This window comes from Portunus trituberculatus, chromosome 24 (assembly GCF_017591435.1).
Source record: "Portunus trituberculatus isolate SZX2019 chromosome 24, ASM1759143v1, whole genome shotgun sequence".
NCBI classification, from domain to species: domain Eukaryota; kingdom Metazoa; phylum Arthropoda; class Malacostraca; order Decapoda; family Portunidae; genus Portunus; species Portunus trituberculatus.
The window spans coordinates 5,424,614-5,445,075 of record NC_059278.1 but is presented as its reverse complement, the minus strand read 5'-3'; the positions used below and the strand labels follow the sequence as shown (position 1 = coordinate 5,445,075).

The following is a 20,462-nucleotide window of genomic DNA, read 5'->3' as shown; positions in this document are numbered from 1 at the left end:
CACTCGTTCACTCGCTCTGGTCGCCCTTTAGTACCAATGACGGTTCTCACTCCAAGCACATTGCTTAGCGTGTGGAGTGTTAGTTAGATGCCACTCTGAGCAGGAGGCACCTCCACTCTCCATGGGGCGCGCGCGTGTGTGTGTGTGTGTATTTACCTAGTTGTATTTACTTAGTTGTAGTTTTACAGGGCCTGGGCTTTATGCTCGTGTGGCCCCGTCTCCATATCTACACTTCTCCAATCTTACTTTAAAAGTATGCACACTCGTTCCAGACACTACTTCTTCATTTAAACTGTTCCATGTCTCAATACATCTCTGCGGGAAACTATATTTTTTAATATCTCTCGGACATCTTCCTTTTCTCTGCTTTTTACTATGCAATCTTGTGCTTCAGATGTAAAAATTGTTTCATGGAATGACATCTAATTCTAGTGAAAAGAGCAATACATCAGTGTACCTTGACTGTGTGTGTGTGTGTGTGTGTGTGTGTGTGTGTGTGTGTGTGTGTGTGTGTGTGTGTGTGTGTGTGTGTGTGTGTGTGTGTTTATCTGGTTGTTTTTACCTAGTGGTATATTACAGGGTTCAAGTTTCTATATTTATCTACTTTTATCCAACCAGACACAACTCTGCTTTTGGGGGGTCCTGAGAAGGAATTGGAGCAATAGGACAAGATATGGATATGAGATTAAGATCTGAGGATCCCAAAGGAGAAGATGGGGTGACAATAAGCAGAAGGATTAGAGATTAGGAAAAGATGTAGAACTTTAAGCATGTTTCCAAGATGGTCAGGAATACGAGCATGATGTTGCACCAGTTGGTCTAGGTCATGGAGAGTCAAAATGTTTTTCCACTTTGGAAGTTACACACTCCAAGAATTCCTTATAATCAAAGGAGTTAGGAGAGAGGTATAGAGGACAACACTACAATTATGAAATTGAAACGTATGGTACTTTTATAAGATCCTCACTGATTTAACAGAAGTTTAAAGGCCTGTTTTCCCACAAATTTTCTTATCTTTTATGTAGTTTACTAACTTTGGGGCAGTACTGGTGACAGATTAGGATTTACAATGGGAAAACTTTAGTCACACAAGAAAAGATAAGATGTGAATTGAAGTAAGGAATGAATGTCCAAACATTTACACCACTTATTATTCTATGGACATTTTTTGGTTAACTGATGAAATATCTATGACCACATCTTCAATTTCAATTTCCACTATCTTCCATATTTCTAGCCAAATTGAACTTCACAACGTCTCTCTTTTTTTTTCTTTTTTTTATACCATGTGGGCTTTTCACGGGAATTTATGGGCTAAAGGTAGTACTTAACTGACACTATGAGAACAGAAGTAAACCCTGTAGGAACTTAGCAGAAGACAGGTTGTCATTAGGCAGTACTCAATCAACAGTGATAATACAAAAGCACCTCAGGTTTCACTAAAGCTTTCTGTGCTATCTTCTTGCAGGTTAAAGTTTTCTTAAAATACAAGCTTACAAGGTGGAAATAATTATTATAATACCACTAAAGCTTCCACCACTTCATTTTACCAGTGAACTATTGTTCCCAGGATGGCAACTCTACACCTGTAATTTCATCAAGCACAAAAGTCACGGATGTGAGACTGCCAACTTCTCTCCGACCTCTTCACTATCTGCTTCAGCTCCAGCCCTTGATCAGGGGAAATTTTAGTATCATTGGATATGTACAGGTGGAGGTGGAGGTGGTGACAGAAACCTCTGTTTTTACCCTCCACATGGCTGACATCATCACACACAATGAAACAGTCAAGGTATGTGCTGCAGATTTAATCTGTTAGGGTCTGACTTGTACCTCATGGTTGTCTCCAGGCTTTCTCTTTGCTGATATTGCTATCTTCCTGTTATTTTATTCCACATTTATATATTTCTACAGGAAAAGCCATTTTTTTTATCTTCCATGTTCAAGTTTCTCATCCATATTTCAATGTTGGCAGAAGGATACAATCACTTAAAACTTCACATTCATAGATATTTTTTCCTTTTCATAACCTTTGTAGGAATCCAATGGTATGCCTACTTTTTTTATGCTTGCAAAACATTTTCCAAGTTTTTAATTCTTTGGAGAATAACATCTTCACCACAATGTTCATGGTGTAGGCAAACATTCTCAGTCATTACCTTAATATAAAGAGTCTTTGTTGAAGTGTACCAGCCTCTTTACATTGCCTTAAAAATGCAAAAACATGAAAAATACATAATTCAAATAGGCAATGATAAATATGTATGACTTTCGGATTCAATAACCTAAAATTAGTGGAATTAATTTAGTGAAAACTGAGTGAGTTGCTATCTCTATAATTATTAATACAAACATTTATCTAAAATAAGTTAACTAAAATAAATCTTGATGGATTATGCTGACCAAGCTCAACACTGGTAATAATAAATACAGATAGTGGATGCCAGAAATGCAATGAAGATCATCATCCTTAAGCAGACTTATGACAACCAGCGCCAGTTTTACCATGCTCACCTCCAACAACCACTGACCAAAGGTCGCCGATATGTGCTGTCTATGGAATTTACAGGTTATCTCAATGACAAGTTGCATGGTTTCTATAGATCTTCATACAGAGATTCAAATGGAATAAAGAGGTATGTGTGTATGGAATCTGTACATTGATATAACAAGAATAGGAAGAAACACTGGGAACTCAGGGCATATCAGAACACACTATTAGATCCATGTGACATCTAATATTCATTGTCTACTAATAATGCAAAAGGACAGACACAGAATGAACCACCTGTTCACTGTACCACAGGTGGCTTGCTGTGACACAATTCCAGCCGACAGATGCCCGCCGTGCCTTCCCATGCTTCGATGAGCCAGCCATGAAAGCAACGTTTGAGGTGTTCCTGGCAAGGGAGATAGACATGTCTGCCATCTCTAATATGCCTAAAATAAGCAGCCAGCCAATAGAAGGTCAGCAGGGATGGATGTGGGACCACTTCAACACCAGTGTCCCTATGTCCACCTATCTTGTGGCATTCCTAGTGTCCGACTTCTCATCAAAGGAAGTCACCACACAGAATGGAGTGACCTTCAGGACGTTGGCACGAGAAGCTGCCATAAACCAGGCAAATTATTCACTTGAAATTGGCCCAAATATCCTCACCTTCTTTGAAGACTACTTCAGCATCCCATACCCACTCCCAAAACAAGACATGATTGCCATCCCAGACTTTGCAGCAGGTGCCATGGAAAACTGGGGCCTTATCACCTACAGAGAGACAGCGATGCTGTATGACCCGAAGGTATCTGCAGCCTACAACAAACAGCGAGTGGCGATAGTCGTTGCACACGAGCTGGCTCACCAGTGGTTTGGGAACCTGGTAACTCCAAAATGGTGGACAGATCTGTGGCTCAATGAGGGCTTTGCAAACTATATGGAATATGTGGGCACTGACCATGCTGAGCCAGAGTGGCAAATGATGGAGCAATTCATTGTGGTAGACTTACACAAGGTTTTAAGACTTGACTGCCTTGAGTCCTCCCATCCCATCAACATCCCTGTTGGTCATCCTGATGAGATATATGAGATATTTGATACCATCTCTTATTCCAAAGGTAAGTTGTAGCCTACAAGCCTTGAGATAAATATGTGTCCCCATAACTTTATTTCTTAAAATATTCCTTCACTCTCATCCATCTCTTAAGCTAGGGTTTCAATGTCTCTATGTGAAAATTTAATTATAATAATTATCTTTAGTACTTTTACTAATCTTACTATTATTACAATGTATTCTTAATTATTATTATTATTATTGTTACTATAATATATTTATCAATCATTAATTATAACTAATTAGTCAACTCTCAATAAATTCAAGGGTTACATTCCTGGAGACGTCACATTTTTCAAAATCACATTATTCAAATAATTTTCCCATAGACAACAATGGTAATAGGGGGGATTATGTTCCTGGCCACTGGGAATCAGCCTATTTTGGGGATTTTGTTACTCAAACCTTAAAAAATAATTTAATACATCTCTAGGTCATGGAAACAATAATAACACATTCTCACCTGCACATCTTTCTTGCCCGGGAAATTAAAAAATTATTAATTCAACGTGACTTGTAGGATTTTATATGCGAGGAATATTATCCCATATTCATATATTTATCATTAATGAGTTTAAAGAAATAAACCATGAGTAAAATTTTGTGGTGGTTGGTAGCAGTGTTTGTTTACCATCACCAGCTGCTTGAGCCATGCAGTCCAGACCATGCTGCCTCACCATTCCCCACAGGCAACACAGAAAATTTTACAAAGAGAACAAGCCCTATTACTGCATGATTTATTCACACACTTGGTGAGCCAGGCAAAAATGCTTCTAAATAAAATCACTGATGGGCATATAATGGCCTTAATATGGAAGAGAACTGCTACCTCCTTCAACTGTGCAAGCTAAGGAAAGAGGACAGTTGACCAATTATCTACATAAATGGGTAATTATCAAGAGATAAAGACATACATGGCATAGTGGATAAGGTGGTGAGCGTGGGATTAGGCAGACGTCCACGCGTAGGTTCGAATCCCACCACGTACAGCCTTAAAACACTTTGCCATTTGTCTAGTGGTTTAAAGTTACCTACATATCATCATGATACCCAGGTTCTGGGTGGTTACACTCAAGATGAGCTTGGGTGGTGATATGGGCCCTAATATGGGTACCACTATAAATAAAATTGCCTGCGCCACTAATGGGCGGAAGCTGAACAGTGCTTCCCATACACTCTTCAAGTGTGCCTACAGGTGCTATAGGCCATAATGTAAAAAAAAAATAATAATAATAATAAATAAATAAGTAAAAAATAAAAAAAAAAACATCTGATCGTAAGCTAAGTAGAATTCTAATAGAAAACTTAGGAGATGAAGATACAGTGAGTGAAGCTGGTGGCAGCAATGTTGGGTTTGGTTCCAATCAGTTTTTGTAAAGTAGGTTATTTGAACAATGACCTGTATATTTTTAGTTTTTAAAGCCAATTAGTTCACAAAAAAATGATACTGTAATATGTATTTTGGCAACATTTATGCAAAGGTATATAATGATGAAAACATGAGTCTTGGTTTACCTTCATGGCAAAGGTAAATCCTCTCTGATCATTGCCTTCCAAAGTTGCAGGAAGGCAGTGTTCGCTCTTAAGAATACCAATTTCTCAAAGATGGTATCTTTCAACTGATAAAGATGGAAGGTATTTTTTAAGAATCAGTCTCAGTAGGATTCCCCCAAGAATTGTATCTCCTTACATTCAAATCATGTTAAATCAAAATTGCAATATTCAAACTCAATTAACCGAGAGTTGACTGCATTACCATTATCATTATTATCTTTATTATCATAATCATTATCATGATGCATAAGGATATTTTTCTTTTCACAAAATAGAGAATAAATGTAGCATATCCTAACTCTTCCTGGCCACTACATCATTTTGAAAACAGACAAAATTTTTCTAAAAAATATAATTTGACTTTTCTAATCCCAAGGTGCTTCAATAATCAGAATGATGAAATATTTCCTGACGGAGGCAACCTTCCGCAAGGGTCTCACTAACTACCTGAAAACCAGGTGAGCAGCTGTATACATGACAATTATGATTTAAATGCATCTGGTCCAGTCAGCTTAGATGTAGGAAATGTGATGAGCCCGTAACTTAGATAGTACAGCACAAGTATAGGGAGGCGGTGGCATAGTGGATAAGGTGGTGAGCGTAGGATCAGGCAGACATCCACGCGTAGGTTCGAATCCCACCACGTACAGCCTTAAAACACTTTGCCATTTGTCGAGTGGTTTAAAGTTACCTACATATCACCATGATACCCAGGTTCTAGGTGGTTACACTCAAGATGAGCTTGGGTGGTGATATGGGCCCTAATATGGGTACCACTATAAGTAAAATTGCCTGCGCCACTAATGGGCAGAAGTTGAACAGCACTTCCCATACACTCTTCAAGTGTGCCTTCGGGCGCTATAGGTCTTCCGAAAAAAAAAAAAAAAAAAAAAAAAAAAAAAAGGGTTCTGCTATTGCACTCTGAAGCTCAGTGTTGCCCAACTGACCCACCCTCACACACTATGGTCAGGAAGGATTATATTCCCCTGCATCCCTAGAGATCTATATGCTAAGATGTATCATTATGGTAACTTTTGTAAGAATGTGAATGTGCATGTTAGTGCCTCATCTCAGCTCCTCCTCTCACACAGAACTTCAATCTGGTATGAAGATAGATTTTGTCATAAGTCATATTCTGTGACAGCACACATTAACTGAACTGGAATATGCATGCAAAGGAACTATAATGTGGCACCCATCCTCATGCTTCTCCTCCTCTTCCTATTTCAAAATAGAGCATATAGCAATGCTGAACAAGATGATCTGTGGGACTTCCTGACACAAGCAGGCCATCAGGACTTGACACTTGTCAAGTGTGTCACTGTCAAGACTATTATGGACACATGGACACTACAGATGGGATATCCTGTGATCACAGTCATAAGAAGTGCTGATGGAGCTTCAGCCACAGTCACACAGGTAATGTCTTGAGATGAATGGAAGAGATATCATTTTATCATTGTAATTTCTACTATGATGGAAAGTCACTCTAATGCCCAGTAAGTAAAAAATATAATTGAGTGATCAGAGTCAGTATGGTTAGGTATTAAGGAACACAAACAATAGATTTAGGAGTGTTCAATGCCTCAAAAACTCAATTCCTCCATCTCCAGACAACTATCCCCTCTTCTTCCATGACACTCAGCTCTCCCTATCTTCTACAATGAATATCCTTGGCCTGTCCTTTACTCATAATCTTAACTGGAAATTTCACATCTCATCTTTTGCTAAAACAGCTTCTATGAAGTTAGGCATTCTGAGGTGTCTCTGCCAGTTTTCCCGCTGCTGCAACTGCTAACTCCATACAAGGGCCTTATCCGTCCTTGTATGGAGTACTTTTCACGTTTGGGGAGTTCCACTCACACAGTTTTGTTAAATAGGGTACAATTAAAAGCTTTTTGTCTCATTAACTCCCTTTCTCTGACTGACTGATTTCAGCCTCTTTCTGACCACCAGAATGTTGCATCTCTTTCTATCTTTTATTGCTATTTTCATGTTAACTGCTCTACTGATCTTGCTAACTGCATGCCTTCCCTCCTTCTGCAGCCTCGTTGCACAAGGCTTTCTTCTTCCTCTAATGCCTACTCTGTCCAAGAGTTAACCAGTACTCTATCATTCATACCTTTCTCAGGTAAATTCAGGAACTCCCTACCTGCTTCTGTATTTCCATCTTCCTATGACTTGACTTCTTTTACGAGGGAGGTTTCAAGACATCTGTCCCTATCTTTTGGCTAATTCCTTTTAAATCTTTTAGGAAACCTGCAGTTTCAGTCTCCCCTCTTGCATAAAAAAAAATATTTTTAGATTTCTGTATAGGTCATTGATCACTAGTCAAGAATGTTCAAATTCACTATGGAAAGAGATGAATAGTGCAGGGAGATACAGTCAGGTATTTGTATCAGGAGATTTTAACACTAGGAATATTGACGAAGACAATGAGGGACAGTGAAAAGGACTTTCTAAATGTAGTTCAGGATACATTTTTAAAGTCCACAATCTTGAAACCCACATGAAAGAAATCATATTCAAAATAAAATTCTACCAAACAGAAGTAAAACAGACACACAGGTAAAAGTTTGAGGGCAATTAGATAATAGTGATTATTCTGGAAGTAAAAGTATGAACAAGATACCTAACATTATATTACTATTTGTTTCACCAGGAGCGGTTCCTTTTAAGGAAAGATTCCAACTCCACAGACACTCATGTCTACAGGTGGTGGGTGCCACTTTCCTACACCACACAGGCCACTGCTAACTTCAACAATACAGCACCCTCCATGTGGCTCTCAAAGACTGACACTAACATCACCATCCGGTCCCTCCCAGACAGTAAGCAGTGGGTGATATTCAATGTGCAGGAGACTGGCTACTATAGAGTCAACTACGATGACAAAAACTGGAAGCTGCTGATTGAGCAGCTCAAAGTTGATCACACCAAGATTCACGTCAACAATCGCGCACAGCTCATAGATGACGCACTCAACTTGGCACGAGCAGGTACTTTTATTCCTTTATTTCCGGTCATACTTCAGTCACTACCTTTTCCTAACATGAACATTTGATTCCTCCAGGCTTCAGTATAAATTAACATCTTAATGAAGTTGTTAGGTACATATATGTAGTGCCAGTGGGCATTTTCAAACTACTGTCTAGGATAGCACTGATGATTGGGAGATATGGGTGTTTTCTGCCACAAACACTTTTCTTTTTTAGTAATTTTGTGCTGCTTGAATTCTAATATTGTATTTTCAGGTCAGTTATCATATTCCTTGCCAATGGATCTGATTGCATACCTTAAGAATGAGACATCATACACGCCTTGGGCTACTGCTCTAAATAACTTGGCTTATATTGATAAACTTTTCTCGCGCACTGGAACTTATGGATCTCTTAAGGTAAATGATATTACTTTAAAGAATTGGAATATAAATCACATACAAATCACTGATAGTGTTGTTATCAAACTGAACTATCTTCTTCCCATCCAATTAATTTGGTAATATTATTAAAATTTCAATATCGTCACTGAGAAGTTAGAAATAAAAATCATACACTATCTCAACATCACCATAGCAAATGTTCATTTTCACACCATTAACTAGAATTTCTTGCTGAGTCTACTTGACACACTGTACAAGTCTGTTGGGTTCCAAGACTCTGTAGCAGATCCTCACCTTGACCAATACAAAAGGATAAAGATGCTCACTTGGGCCTGCAAGCTGGGTCATGAAGACTGTGTCACTCAGTCTGTCAACCTCTTCAAGCAGTGGATGATGGACCCAATGAACAAAAGGTGAAAGCACCTTGACAGGAATGAGATAAGCTTTCAAGCATTCTGTAAACACAGTCATGAATTTTTTTCATTCTTTCCTTTTTAGGACCAACAAAGTAAGTCGTAGTTATGAAATACTAAAATAGAATCCTTAGAAATTTTTCCAAAAAGTTCAATGAGCTGCATGTGTTTGCATGTTCCACAACACAGTAGTACATGCAAAACTTGCCTCTAGATTATCCAAATGGAAGATGTGTTATCTTTTGCAATTTTCAGCATTATCTCGCCAAACTTGAAGGATGTGGTGTATTGCACTGCCATAGCTGCTGGTAAGGACAAGGAATGGGAGTTTGCATGGAATCAATACCTCAATTCAAATGTTGCCGCTGAAAAGATAAAAATACTGTCGGCTCTGGGGTGCTCCAGGGAGATGTGGATTCTGTCAAGGTGAGATGATATTCTATCCCAGGACGTCATGATCTGTTGTATCTGCGTAAATATGACATAATGTGATGATGTAAACTATTATTCAATATCACTGTTATATCTTATGTTGTGTCAACATAATTATAACATAATATAATGACAAACTACTACTTAATTTCCAATGTTGTATCAACGTGAATATGATGCTATACAATAACATAGACTACAATTTGTTGTCAAAGTTAGATTTTCACTTTGTATCAACGTAAATATGACATAATATAATGACGTAAACAACAACTTTATATTGAAGTTATATTTTTACATTGTATCAACATAAAAAATACATAATATAATGACAAACAACTACTTAATATCGTTGTATTTACATGTTGTATGAATGTAATAATGACATAATATCATGATATAAACTACTATTTATTATCAATGTTATATATGAAGTAATATAATGATGTAAACTACTACTTGACATCAATGTTGCATTTTTACGTTCTATCAACGTAAACATAGCATGATAAAATGGCATAAATTGCTACTGAATGGCAATATATTTTCATGTTATCAATGTTGTATCAAAAGCTTTTAGTCTTATCAACTTCTCTCCACTGACTGACCGCTTTCAGCCTCTTTCTCACCACCAGAATGGTGCATTTATTGCTATCTTCTACCACTATTTCCATGCTAACTGCTCTACTGATTTTGCAAACTGCCTGCTCCCCCTTATCCAACTGCCTCCCTGCACACTGCACAAGACTTTCTTCTTTCTCTCACCCCTACTCTGTCAGACTCTCTAATGCAAGAGTATAATCATTACTCTCAATCATTCATACCCTTCTCTGGTAAACTCTGGAACTCCCTGTCTGCTTCTTTATTTCCAGTTTATTATGACTTAATTAATTTTACAAAGGAAGTTTCCAGACATTTATTTCTTTATTTTGGCTAACTCTCTTGGACCTGCAAGAGAACTGGCAACTAAGTGGGCCTTTTCTTTTGTTTTATGTTGCCCTTGACCAGTTTGCCCCTCTTAAATACAAAAAAAATTATATACTAATGATATAAAATGATATAATGACATGTTCTGATGTATAAACATAATGATGGCATAACATAGTGACATGAACTACAACTTAATATCAACATTAAAGTTGCATGAACGTAAAAGTGACTTAATATAATGACATAACCTACTACTTAATAGCAATGTAGTATTTTCACATTTTATCAATGTAAATGACATAATTTTAAACAGTGAAGGAAAAATTCTCTCAAATTCAAATCCTGTGACATTGGTGTCATACAGAAGTGAGGTGGATATACATGGTATATTACTATGAACCTTTAGTGGTATATTATTTTGAAATAAGCACTGCCTAAATAATAGTATGTTACTTTTTTTTATTCCATACTGTCCAGTGAAGCAGAAAACAAATGAATTTTGCTTAAGGCATAGAATGCAACAGTAATAGAAAGAAAAAAAGAAGAAAAAGAGACACATTTTTTAAAAGGTTTATCACACTATTCACATGTAAGGAGGTGATGGTGGTGTAATCGGTAAAACATCCACTTAGCAAGTGGAAGATCCCAAGTTTGATCCCTAAGTGGTACTTCCTCATCTGTTAAACTTGCTAATCAACTACACTAACGTGAGTTGGAATCAAGATTCATACTCCCTGGACTGGTCAAGGGAAGCGTTAGGGGGATGTAAGAAAATATAATAAAAGGTAGTATATAAATAGCAAAATAAAATATAATACATAATAATAGGACATTATGGCAACATCATCATGATTCCACATTTCTAGGTAATCATGACAATAATTTTACATAATAATCGAATGTTGTGGAAACGTCGCAAATTTACATAATTATGATAATAGTACGTAATGATAAAACGTGGCAACATCACACATTTACATAATTACGATGCATTAATTTACATAATAATAGAACGTTGTGGTGACAACACGAATCCATATTCCTGCATAATTATGACATATTAATTGTACATAACAATTATGAAACAATTATGTTGTCGACTTCCAATACACGTAATTTTGCTAGCTGAGATATTCAATAACCCATATGAATGGCTCCCCAGGTATCTTGAGATGGCCCTCATCAAAGACTCCGGCATCAGAAAGCAAGATGCTATGAGGGCTTTCTCTTCTGTGGCCTTGAACACTGTGGGACAAGACCTCGCTTGGAATTTCTTAAGAGATCAGTGGCATAATATTACTGAGTAGTAAGTATGTCAAAATGTTTCAGAATAATACAGTGTGAAAGACAAATCTTATATGGATGAAAATTTATATGGTTATCTTTCAATTTTCATGACAAGATGCTAGTACAGATAAATGTACTATAATTATAATTTGCTTGAATGTGTTTATATACCTACAAGTTTTACAAATCATTCAACATTATCATAAAAATGTAAAGATGACATTAATTTCCTATAAACTCATATGATAACTCATATATATATATATATATATATATATATATATATATATATATATATATATATATATATATATATATATATATATATATATATATATATATATATATATATATATATATATATATATATATATATATGGTAACTCCTTATGACTCTCTTTCCAGTATGGGTACCAGCTCTTTTGGTCTTCGTTGGATAATAAAAGCAACAACAAATGGCATGAGCAAAGACTTATACTTAACAGAGGTAATTAGACACCAAGAGATACACACACACACACACACACACACACACACACACACACACACACACACACACACACACACACATACACTAGATGAAGAAATGATGAAGAAAATAATTACTGCAATGATAAGACCGAGGCTTGAATATGCAACAATACAGTGGGCTCCGAACTTAAAGAAACACATAAGGAAACTAGAGAAAGTACAGAGGGTTGCAACAAAAATGGTGCCTGACTTAAGAGATTTGACTTATGAAGACAGACTGAAAAGAATGCAACTTCCGACCCTGGAAAACAGAAGAGAAAGGGGAGACCTGATAGCAATATACAGAGTGATGATTGGCATGGAAAAAATGGATAGGGAAGATCTGTGTATGTGGAATGAAAGAATGTCGAGAGGGCATGGGAAAAAACTAAAAATGGCCACTTATAGGAGAGATGTGAAAAAATATAGCTTCCCTCATAGAAGGGTGGAAGCATGGAATAGTTTAGACGTGGAAGTGGTCAACGCAAGGAATATTCATGATTTTAAGAAAAAGCTGGACATTAATAGATATGGAGACGGGACAACACGAGCATAGCTCTTTTCCCGTATGTTACAATTAGGTAAATACAATTAGGTAAATACACACACACAAATTTATTGAGTTTCTAATCTAGAATAGTTGATAAAGTAAAAGAGAGAGAGGGATGGGTTGACTGTATTTATTTAGATCTAAAAAAGGCATTTGATAAAGTGCCACATGAAAGATTACTATGGAAGTTAGAGAAGAAGGGTGGCTTAAAAGGAAGCACATTGAGATGGATGAAGAATTATTTAAGGGGGAGAGAAATAAGGATGATAGTTAAAGATACGAAGTCCAAGTGGAGAACAGTAGACAGCGGAGTGCCACAGGGGTCAGTATTGGCGCCAATACTTTTTCTCGTATATATAAATGACATGCCAGAGGGAGTGAACAGCTACATAAATCTGTTTGCGGACGATGCGAAACTGTGCAAAGTCATTAAACAAAAAGAGGATTGTGAAATGCTACAGGAAGACTTAAACAATATCTGGAAATGGAGCAAAAAATGGGAGATGGAATTCAATGTGGACAAAAGCCATGTCATGGAAATGGGAAAAAGTGAAAGACGACCAGTGGGAATCTATAAGATGGGAGATGGAGTAGAACTAGAAAAAGTAAAAAAGGAAAAGGACTTGGGAGTGACAATGGAAGAAAATAATCAACCGGTAAGCCATATTGATAGAATTTTCAGAGAGACGTATAATTTGCTAAGGAATATTGGAGTAGCATTTCACTATATGGACAAGGAAATGATGAAGAAATTGATAAGTACTAAAATAAGACCTAGATTGGAATATGCAGGAGTTGTGTGGACTCCCATAAAAGAAACACATAAGAAAATCAGAGAGACTACAAAAAAATGGCTACAAGAATGGTTCCAGAATTTAAAGGGATGACATATGAGGAGAGACTAAAGGCTATGGATCTACCAACCTTGGAGCAGAGAAGAGAGAGAGGGGATCTGATACAAGTTTATAAATTGATTAACGGAATGGATGAAGTGGATAATGAGAAACTGATCCTGAGAGAAGAATATGACTTTAGAAGCACAAGATCGCATAGTAAGAAACTAAAGAAGGGACGATGTCAGAGAGATGTTAAAAAATTTAGTTTCCCGCAATGATGTATTGAGACTTGGAACAGTTTGAGTGAGAAAGTGGTGTCAGCAAAGAGTGTACATAGTTTTAAAGAAAAATTGGATAAGTGTAGATATGGAGACGGGACCACACGAGCATAAAGCCCAGGCCCTGTAAAACTACAACTAGGTAAATACAACTAGGTAAATACACCACATGCAAGGTTATTGTGGAAGTTAGAGGAGAAGGGAGGCTTAAAATGAAGCACATTGAAATGGATGGAAAATTACTTGAGGGGGAGAGAAATAAGGACGGTAGTCAAAGATATGAAGTCCGAGTGGAGAGCAGTAGAGAGCAGAGTGCCGCAGGGGTCAGTAATGGCGCCAATACTTTTCCTCATATGTATAAATGACATGCCAAAAGGAGTGAACAGCTACATAAATCTGTTTGCAGACGATGCAAAACTGTGCAGAGTTATAAAGCAAAAAGAGGATTGTGAAATACTGCAAGAAGACCTAAATAAGATCTGGGAATGGAGTAAAAAGTGGGAGATGGAATTCAATGTGGACAAAAGCCATGTCATGGAAATGGGAAAGAGTGAAAGACGACCAGTGGGAATCTACAAGATGGGAGATGGAGTAGAACTGGAGAAAGTAAAAAAGGAAGAGGAAGAAAACAATCAACCGGTAAGCCATACAGATAAAATCTTCAGAGAGACATATAATTTGCTAAGGAATATTGAACTCGCATTTCATTACATGGACAAAGAAATGATGAAGAAATTGATAAGTACTATAATAAGACCCAGATTGGAATATGCAGGGGTAGTGTGGACCCCCCATAAAAAGAAATGCATAAAGAAGCTGGAGAGACTACAAAAAATGGTTCCAGAATTTAAAGGGATGACATATGAGGAGAGACTAAAGGCTATGGATCTACCAACTCTGGAACAGAGAAGGGAGAGAGGGGATCTGATACAAGTTTATAAATTGATCAACAGAATGGACCAAGTGGATAATGAGAAACTGCTCCTGAGAGAAGAATATGACAGTCGGAGCACAAGATCGCATAGTAAAAAGCTGAGGAAAGGAAGATGTCTAAGAGATATAAAAAAATACAGTTTCTCTCAAAGATGTGTTGAGACGTGGAACAGTCTGAGTGAAGAAGTGGTGACAGCAACGAGTGTGCATAGTTTTAAAGAAAAAGTGGATAAGTGTAGATATGGAGACAGGGCCACACGAGCGTAAAAGCCCAGGCCCTGTAAAACTACAACTAGGTAAATACAACTAGGTAAATACACACACACACACACACACACACACACACACACACACACACACACACACACACACACACACACACACACACACACAGATACTTGTCACATTTTGATACAGGGTTGAGGAAAGGAAGAGAGATTTTTCCAGTAGAAAGACACACACACACATACACAAAAAAGATAAAAGAAAAATACACAATGAAAAATATTAGTGTACTTCAAAGTGAAAGCCAATTATACTCGGTAAATGTTTTGTGTCTATTTGCAGCTCAAACAGTTCCAATCCACCAACAAAGACAATTTGGGCAGTGCTAAGCGTGCTGTATCCCAGGCTATTGAAACCATTGCCAACAACATTGAATGGATGAACAAAAACAGGCAAGTGATCACTCAGTGGCTGGCAAATTATGGTTACCTGGTAACGCTCAGGAATACTTAAGTATTCATCTACTTGTATTGTACAGGAGGGAAGCTATGATTGTGCTGTCCTGTCATTGTATTTCTTAGTGTCTGATATGGTCTTAAAATCTTATAGTATCTTTGCACACACTACTGTTCTATCCAGTTCATTCCACATATCTACTACTTTGTGGGAGAAGCTGTTATTCAAAGTTCTTCTATAATTGTCTTTTTTTGAGTTTCCTTCCATGCCCTCTAGAATCCCCTGGGTCCCATTTCACTATTTCTTCCATATCACGAACCACCATGCTCCTCATGATTTAGATGGTTAACAAATCACCTTTACTCTTTTTCTTTGTTCTAGCATTGGCAAATATAGTTTTTACAGTCTTTCCTCATAAGTTAATTCAGAAAAGAGTTGGGGCCAATCATGTAGTTACTCTTTGGATCCTTTGTAAGTTTTAATTTCTTTTTATGTACTGTACTCCAGCATTTCTTATAAGTTGTATGTTTCACTAGCAATTTTATTTATTTATTGATCAGGTGACATATTATCTGTAATAAATACATTATTTCTTGGACTTTTTTTATTTTTTTTATTTTGCTCCCTTTCTTCAAGTTTATACTGGCCTGGTATTCTGTTTTTACTCTTTCCAAATTCCACTATGCAGCACTTTTTGTTGTTAAAATCCATTTCCTATTTAAGACTTCATTCCCAAAGTTTGTTAAGATCTTATTGCAATATCCCACAGTTATTTTTTGCATTTATTTGCCTCCGTAGTTTTGCATCGCCAGCAAAGAAACTCTTATAACTGTCTATACTCTCATCTATATGATTTACATATGTGTATAGCAAACATAATTGGAACCAACATAGACCCTTGTGGAATGTGTTGACTAATAACTTCTTTCCAAGTGGAAGTCTTTCATTGTTCTACTTCCTAAAAAGTCTTTCATCCAGTCTAGTAGTTTTCCGTGAATCCCTCCTATAGTTTCTAATTTTCTGATATATTTTGTGTGGAATCTTATCAAAAGCTTTCTTGAAATTCAAGAAAACACAATCAGGCCATCCACTCCTTTCCTGAATTACAATAGTACATCTGTTATTCTATAATAAACACAATAGATTTGTAGTGCACAATCTTCCTTCTCTAAATCCAAATTGTCTCAAGTTTAGTATGTTGTTTTCATTTAGATGTTTAATCCATCTATCCTTGATGACTTTCTCAGATTTTTTTGCTGTGGTGCTTGTTAGGGATTCTGCCCTGTAATTTGTTAGGTCTTTTCTATTACCTCTTTTATATATTGGCATGTGATGTTAGCCTCCTTCCAGGTTCCTAGCATTTTTCTTTTACATACTCATTTCTTTCCTTAATATATTCTTGAATTTCTTCATTGTTTTCTTTTTCTTCTCATATTCCATGTTATATCTCTTCTTTTCTTTACATAATGGCACTTTCTGTTAAACCACCCTATATATCTATTTTACTAAGTTTTAATCTTTGTATATACTTATTCATTCTTTTATTATATTTTTGTCAGAATTCCATTTTTTCTCCTACAGCTGCTTCTTTTATATAAGTCATCCCAATCTATCTCCTAAAAGTACTTTCTGAATCTACTAAAGTCCATTTTACTATATGTATATTACTCTTATGTTTGCTTTTCATTTTTATTTTCATATGTTACATTAGTTCTAGTTCCAATAACATATGATCACTTTTTCCAACGAAATGTTTATACTCAATTTTACCACAATCTCTAGTTCCTTTGTAAATATTAGATCTATTCCTGATGGTTCATCATCACTTCTAAATCTGATAATATTTTGAACCCACTGTGTCATAGTAAGTTCCACCTTCCAGACCTATTCTTCAATGACATTTAACTGTCCCCCTCTTCTACACTGACTATCCTCAGTTTCTCCATTGCTTATTATATAAACTAGAAACTTCACTTCTCATCTCTTGCTAAAACATCTTCTATGAAGTTAGGCATTCTAAGTCATCTCTGCCAGTTTTCTCACTTCCCCCTCCAACTAATAACTTTATACAGGGGGTTTATCCATCCATGTATGGAGTATGCTTCACACATATGGGGAGATTCCATTCTATTGTTATTTTAGAAAGTGGAATCAAACATTCTTCACTTCATCAACTCCTTTGTGACTGACTATCTTTAACGTCTTTCTTAAAGCTGCCATGTTAGACCTCTTGCTACTTCTACTGCCATTTTCATGCTAACTGATCCTCTGATCTTGCTAACTGTCCTGGCATGACCTCACTGCACAAGAATTCTTTCTCTCACCCCTATTCTGTCCACCTCTCTAATTTAAATGTTAACTAGTATTCTTAATCATGAACTCATTTAAGACGGAAGTTTCAAGATCCTTTTGATAAAAGCAAGTCCACTAGTATCTCACTGAGTTCTTGTCCCCTTCTGTTGATATTTCCTCCTAGCATTTTTTTTTTTTTTCTTTTTTATGTCCTGGCCTATAGTACTTGAAGAGTATGGGAAGTGCTGTTCAACTTCGACCCATTAGTGGCACAGGCAATTTTATTCATAGTGGTAACCATATTAGGGCCATTATCAGGCCCCTAGCACATCTTTGGTGTAACCACCTAGAACCTGGATATCATGGTGTTAAGTAGGTAACTTTAAACCACTCGACAAATGGCTAATTATCAAATCAAGGCAATATGTGGTGGGATTTGAACCTACATGTGGACATCTGCCCGATCCCACGCTCACCACTTTATCCACTAGGCCACCGCCTCCTTATGGTAAAAATTCCCCATAATTACTAATTTGTATCCTTCTAATGCTTTGTTTAGTGAGGTCCTTGTATCACTTAATATCCTAGCATAATCAAGCTTGTTCTGTGACCTCATTTTTAGTAGTACATAATTTTGGTTTAATTTAATTGCTGGAATATGACTTTTCACTGAGAGCAACTATTATCTTCATTATTTTACACTACACTTATCTTTGCATTTTATGTTTTCTGCTTAGTACATACCAGATATTTTTAATCCCATCTTACATATGTGATGAATAATATAGTATAATACTTACTGTAACAAAAAAGTAACGATACCTTTTACATCAAAGGCACCCTCTCTGTATGTCCCACACGAATTACTACAATTACCTTATCACCGCTGGATAAGTCACTCACCTGCGATAGCATGTTAGTAACTTCAGCATCTCAGTAAAACATTATTGTCATTTCTTTGTTCTGATATTGTATGCTATCAGCTGACAGGCTATAGCACTACATAGAAGCAATAAAGTGGAATGTGTGTTCAAGTGTTTGCAATAAGTAGGTCAACTTGAAGAATAAATTATTTTGTAAATTAAGATAATTAGCAAGAACAAGCAATCAGTAGGGCAGCATGATACCTTACTCAAGAAGTATTAATACCAAATTCATAATATAAAAAGATCACTCTAGTAATCCTGTTATTTATCCTTAAGATAATACACTTATGTATTTTGCTTACAACCATAATACATCCCAAAGAATTACTATCAGAAGCAGAATATTATGAGATAACAAGACTTCACTGAAAACCACTGGAACTCAAAAACAAAAAATTAATGGGTGAAAGAATCCTTTCATTATCTGAAAGTGCAGTAAAATGTACACATTTATTAAGTATGTGCATTTTACTGCGCTTTCAGTTAAACAATGTCATTTACCTTGGAATAGATATCTCAAGGAATCACTCTATAAGAAGCCTGTTATTGTTGTTGTGGTCATTCCCATAGTCTATGCAGCAGAGATTCCCCATCCTACAATTGTTGCCAACTTCAACAGTGGTTCAGTTATTACACTAAATATTCTCATGTACGAAAAGAAATCCTACCAAGAGAGTGTTTGGCCCTGTAACTTCATTTCCTTCAGCTGCCTTTGATGTACTTATACAGGCATTATCAATATATGTTCTGAATCCACATGATTCATACCATATGTAGGAAAAAAAGAATGCTACTAAAAAATGTATAAGTTAAATTGAGATGAAATACATGGATGTACTTACAAAAATAGATGTGAGGTCAGTCTACCTTGGAAGGCTGCCACAGTCATAATGTAGTTAGTCCAGAGCATAAGGAAGTTCAGAGAGGCTTGCTGACCATCCTACAGTGTATATCATAATGTTAACCTCACCACCTCCTGCAGGAAAGGTTGTTGTATTTCTTTTTAATTACTACTACTACTACTAGTACTACTACTACTACTATGCAGGGAGGTTTTTTTTTTTTTTGTTATTATTGCTGTTATTTTCATTATTATTATGATATCATTACTTTGACTGCTACAACTTCAACTACAATTTACTGCGTCTGTCTTCCTGCTTGCCTGTTGTACTTAGTCTGGCTGTCTCCCTTCATTACTTGTAATGAGATACAATACATAGACAGACAAGACTACACCCTCCCACACACAAACACATACATATCATGGAAAAGATGAAGGGCATAACTGAGTCTGTAGTTGGTAATAATGCCATTTGGTGTGCAGAGTAGCAGCAGTGACCAGGTGACCACTAGGCTGGTGGAGCTCAGCTGCATTATTGAGAGAAGCACAGTTTTTTAAAAGGTTCTAGTTGAAGTGCCATGGGATTTTAAGGGTGTTTTCATACTTCTAGTGGCATATTAATAACATTTCTGCATTACTGAGAGGGGAAACACTCTTTTTAAAGGTTCTAGTTAAAGTAACTGAATTTAGGTAAAAATCACACAAGTAAAAATGGCTCAGGTAAAAATGGCACGGTAAATATGGCACAGGTAAAAATAACACAGGTAAAAATGGCACAATGTAAAAAGTAGGAAAAAATGGCACAGCTACGAAATTTTTATTGAGGTACAGGTCATTTAGAAACATTGAACGTTCAAACACAAGAACAATTTTTTTACGTCAAGCCTTAAGACAATGAAGCTTAAAATCTTAGGTTGTTAAACTTTAAAAAATAAAAGCTTAGAATCTTATGTTGTGACCAAGTCCACGCAACATTTGATCAAGGTTTTTTCTTCCTTCTATGTAATCT

The 20,462-nt window shown here is 36.5% G+C and overlaps 1 protein-coding gene across 1 annotated transcript in view; it reads left to right on the top strand.

Annotated features, from left to right (window-relative positions):
* The window catches only part of LOC123508475, a 67,878-nt gene extending 51,886 nt beyond the window's left edge, over positions 1-15,992 (top strand). The window contains exons 15-26 of the mRNA XM_045262226.1: positions 1,554-1,792; positions 2,434-2,636; positions 2,807-3,612; positions 5,539-5,620; positions 6,398-6,581; positions 7,825-8,161; positions 8,417-8,559; positions 8,767-8,957; positions 9,213-9,383; positions 11,482-11,625; positions 12,012-12,093; positions 15,281-15,992. Coding sequence (XP_045118161.1) covers positions 1,554-1,792; positions 2,434-2,636; positions 2,807-3,612; positions 5,539-5,620; positions 6,398-6,581; positions 7,825-8,161; positions 8,417-8,559; positions 8,767-8,957; positions 9,213-9,383; positions 11,482-11,625; positions 12,012-12,093; positions 15,281-15,451 — 2,753 coding nt within the window. The 3' untranslated portion in view covers positions 15,452-15,992. The remainder of the gene's footprint in view (positions 1-1,553; positions 1,793-2,433; positions 2,637-2,806; positions 3,613-5,538; positions 5,621-6,397; positions 6,582-7,824; positions 8,162-8,416; positions 8,560-8,766; positions 8,958-9,212; positions 9,384-11,481; positions 11,626-12,011; positions 12,094-15,280) is intronic.
* Positions 15,993-20,462: the final 4,470 nt, after the last annotated feature.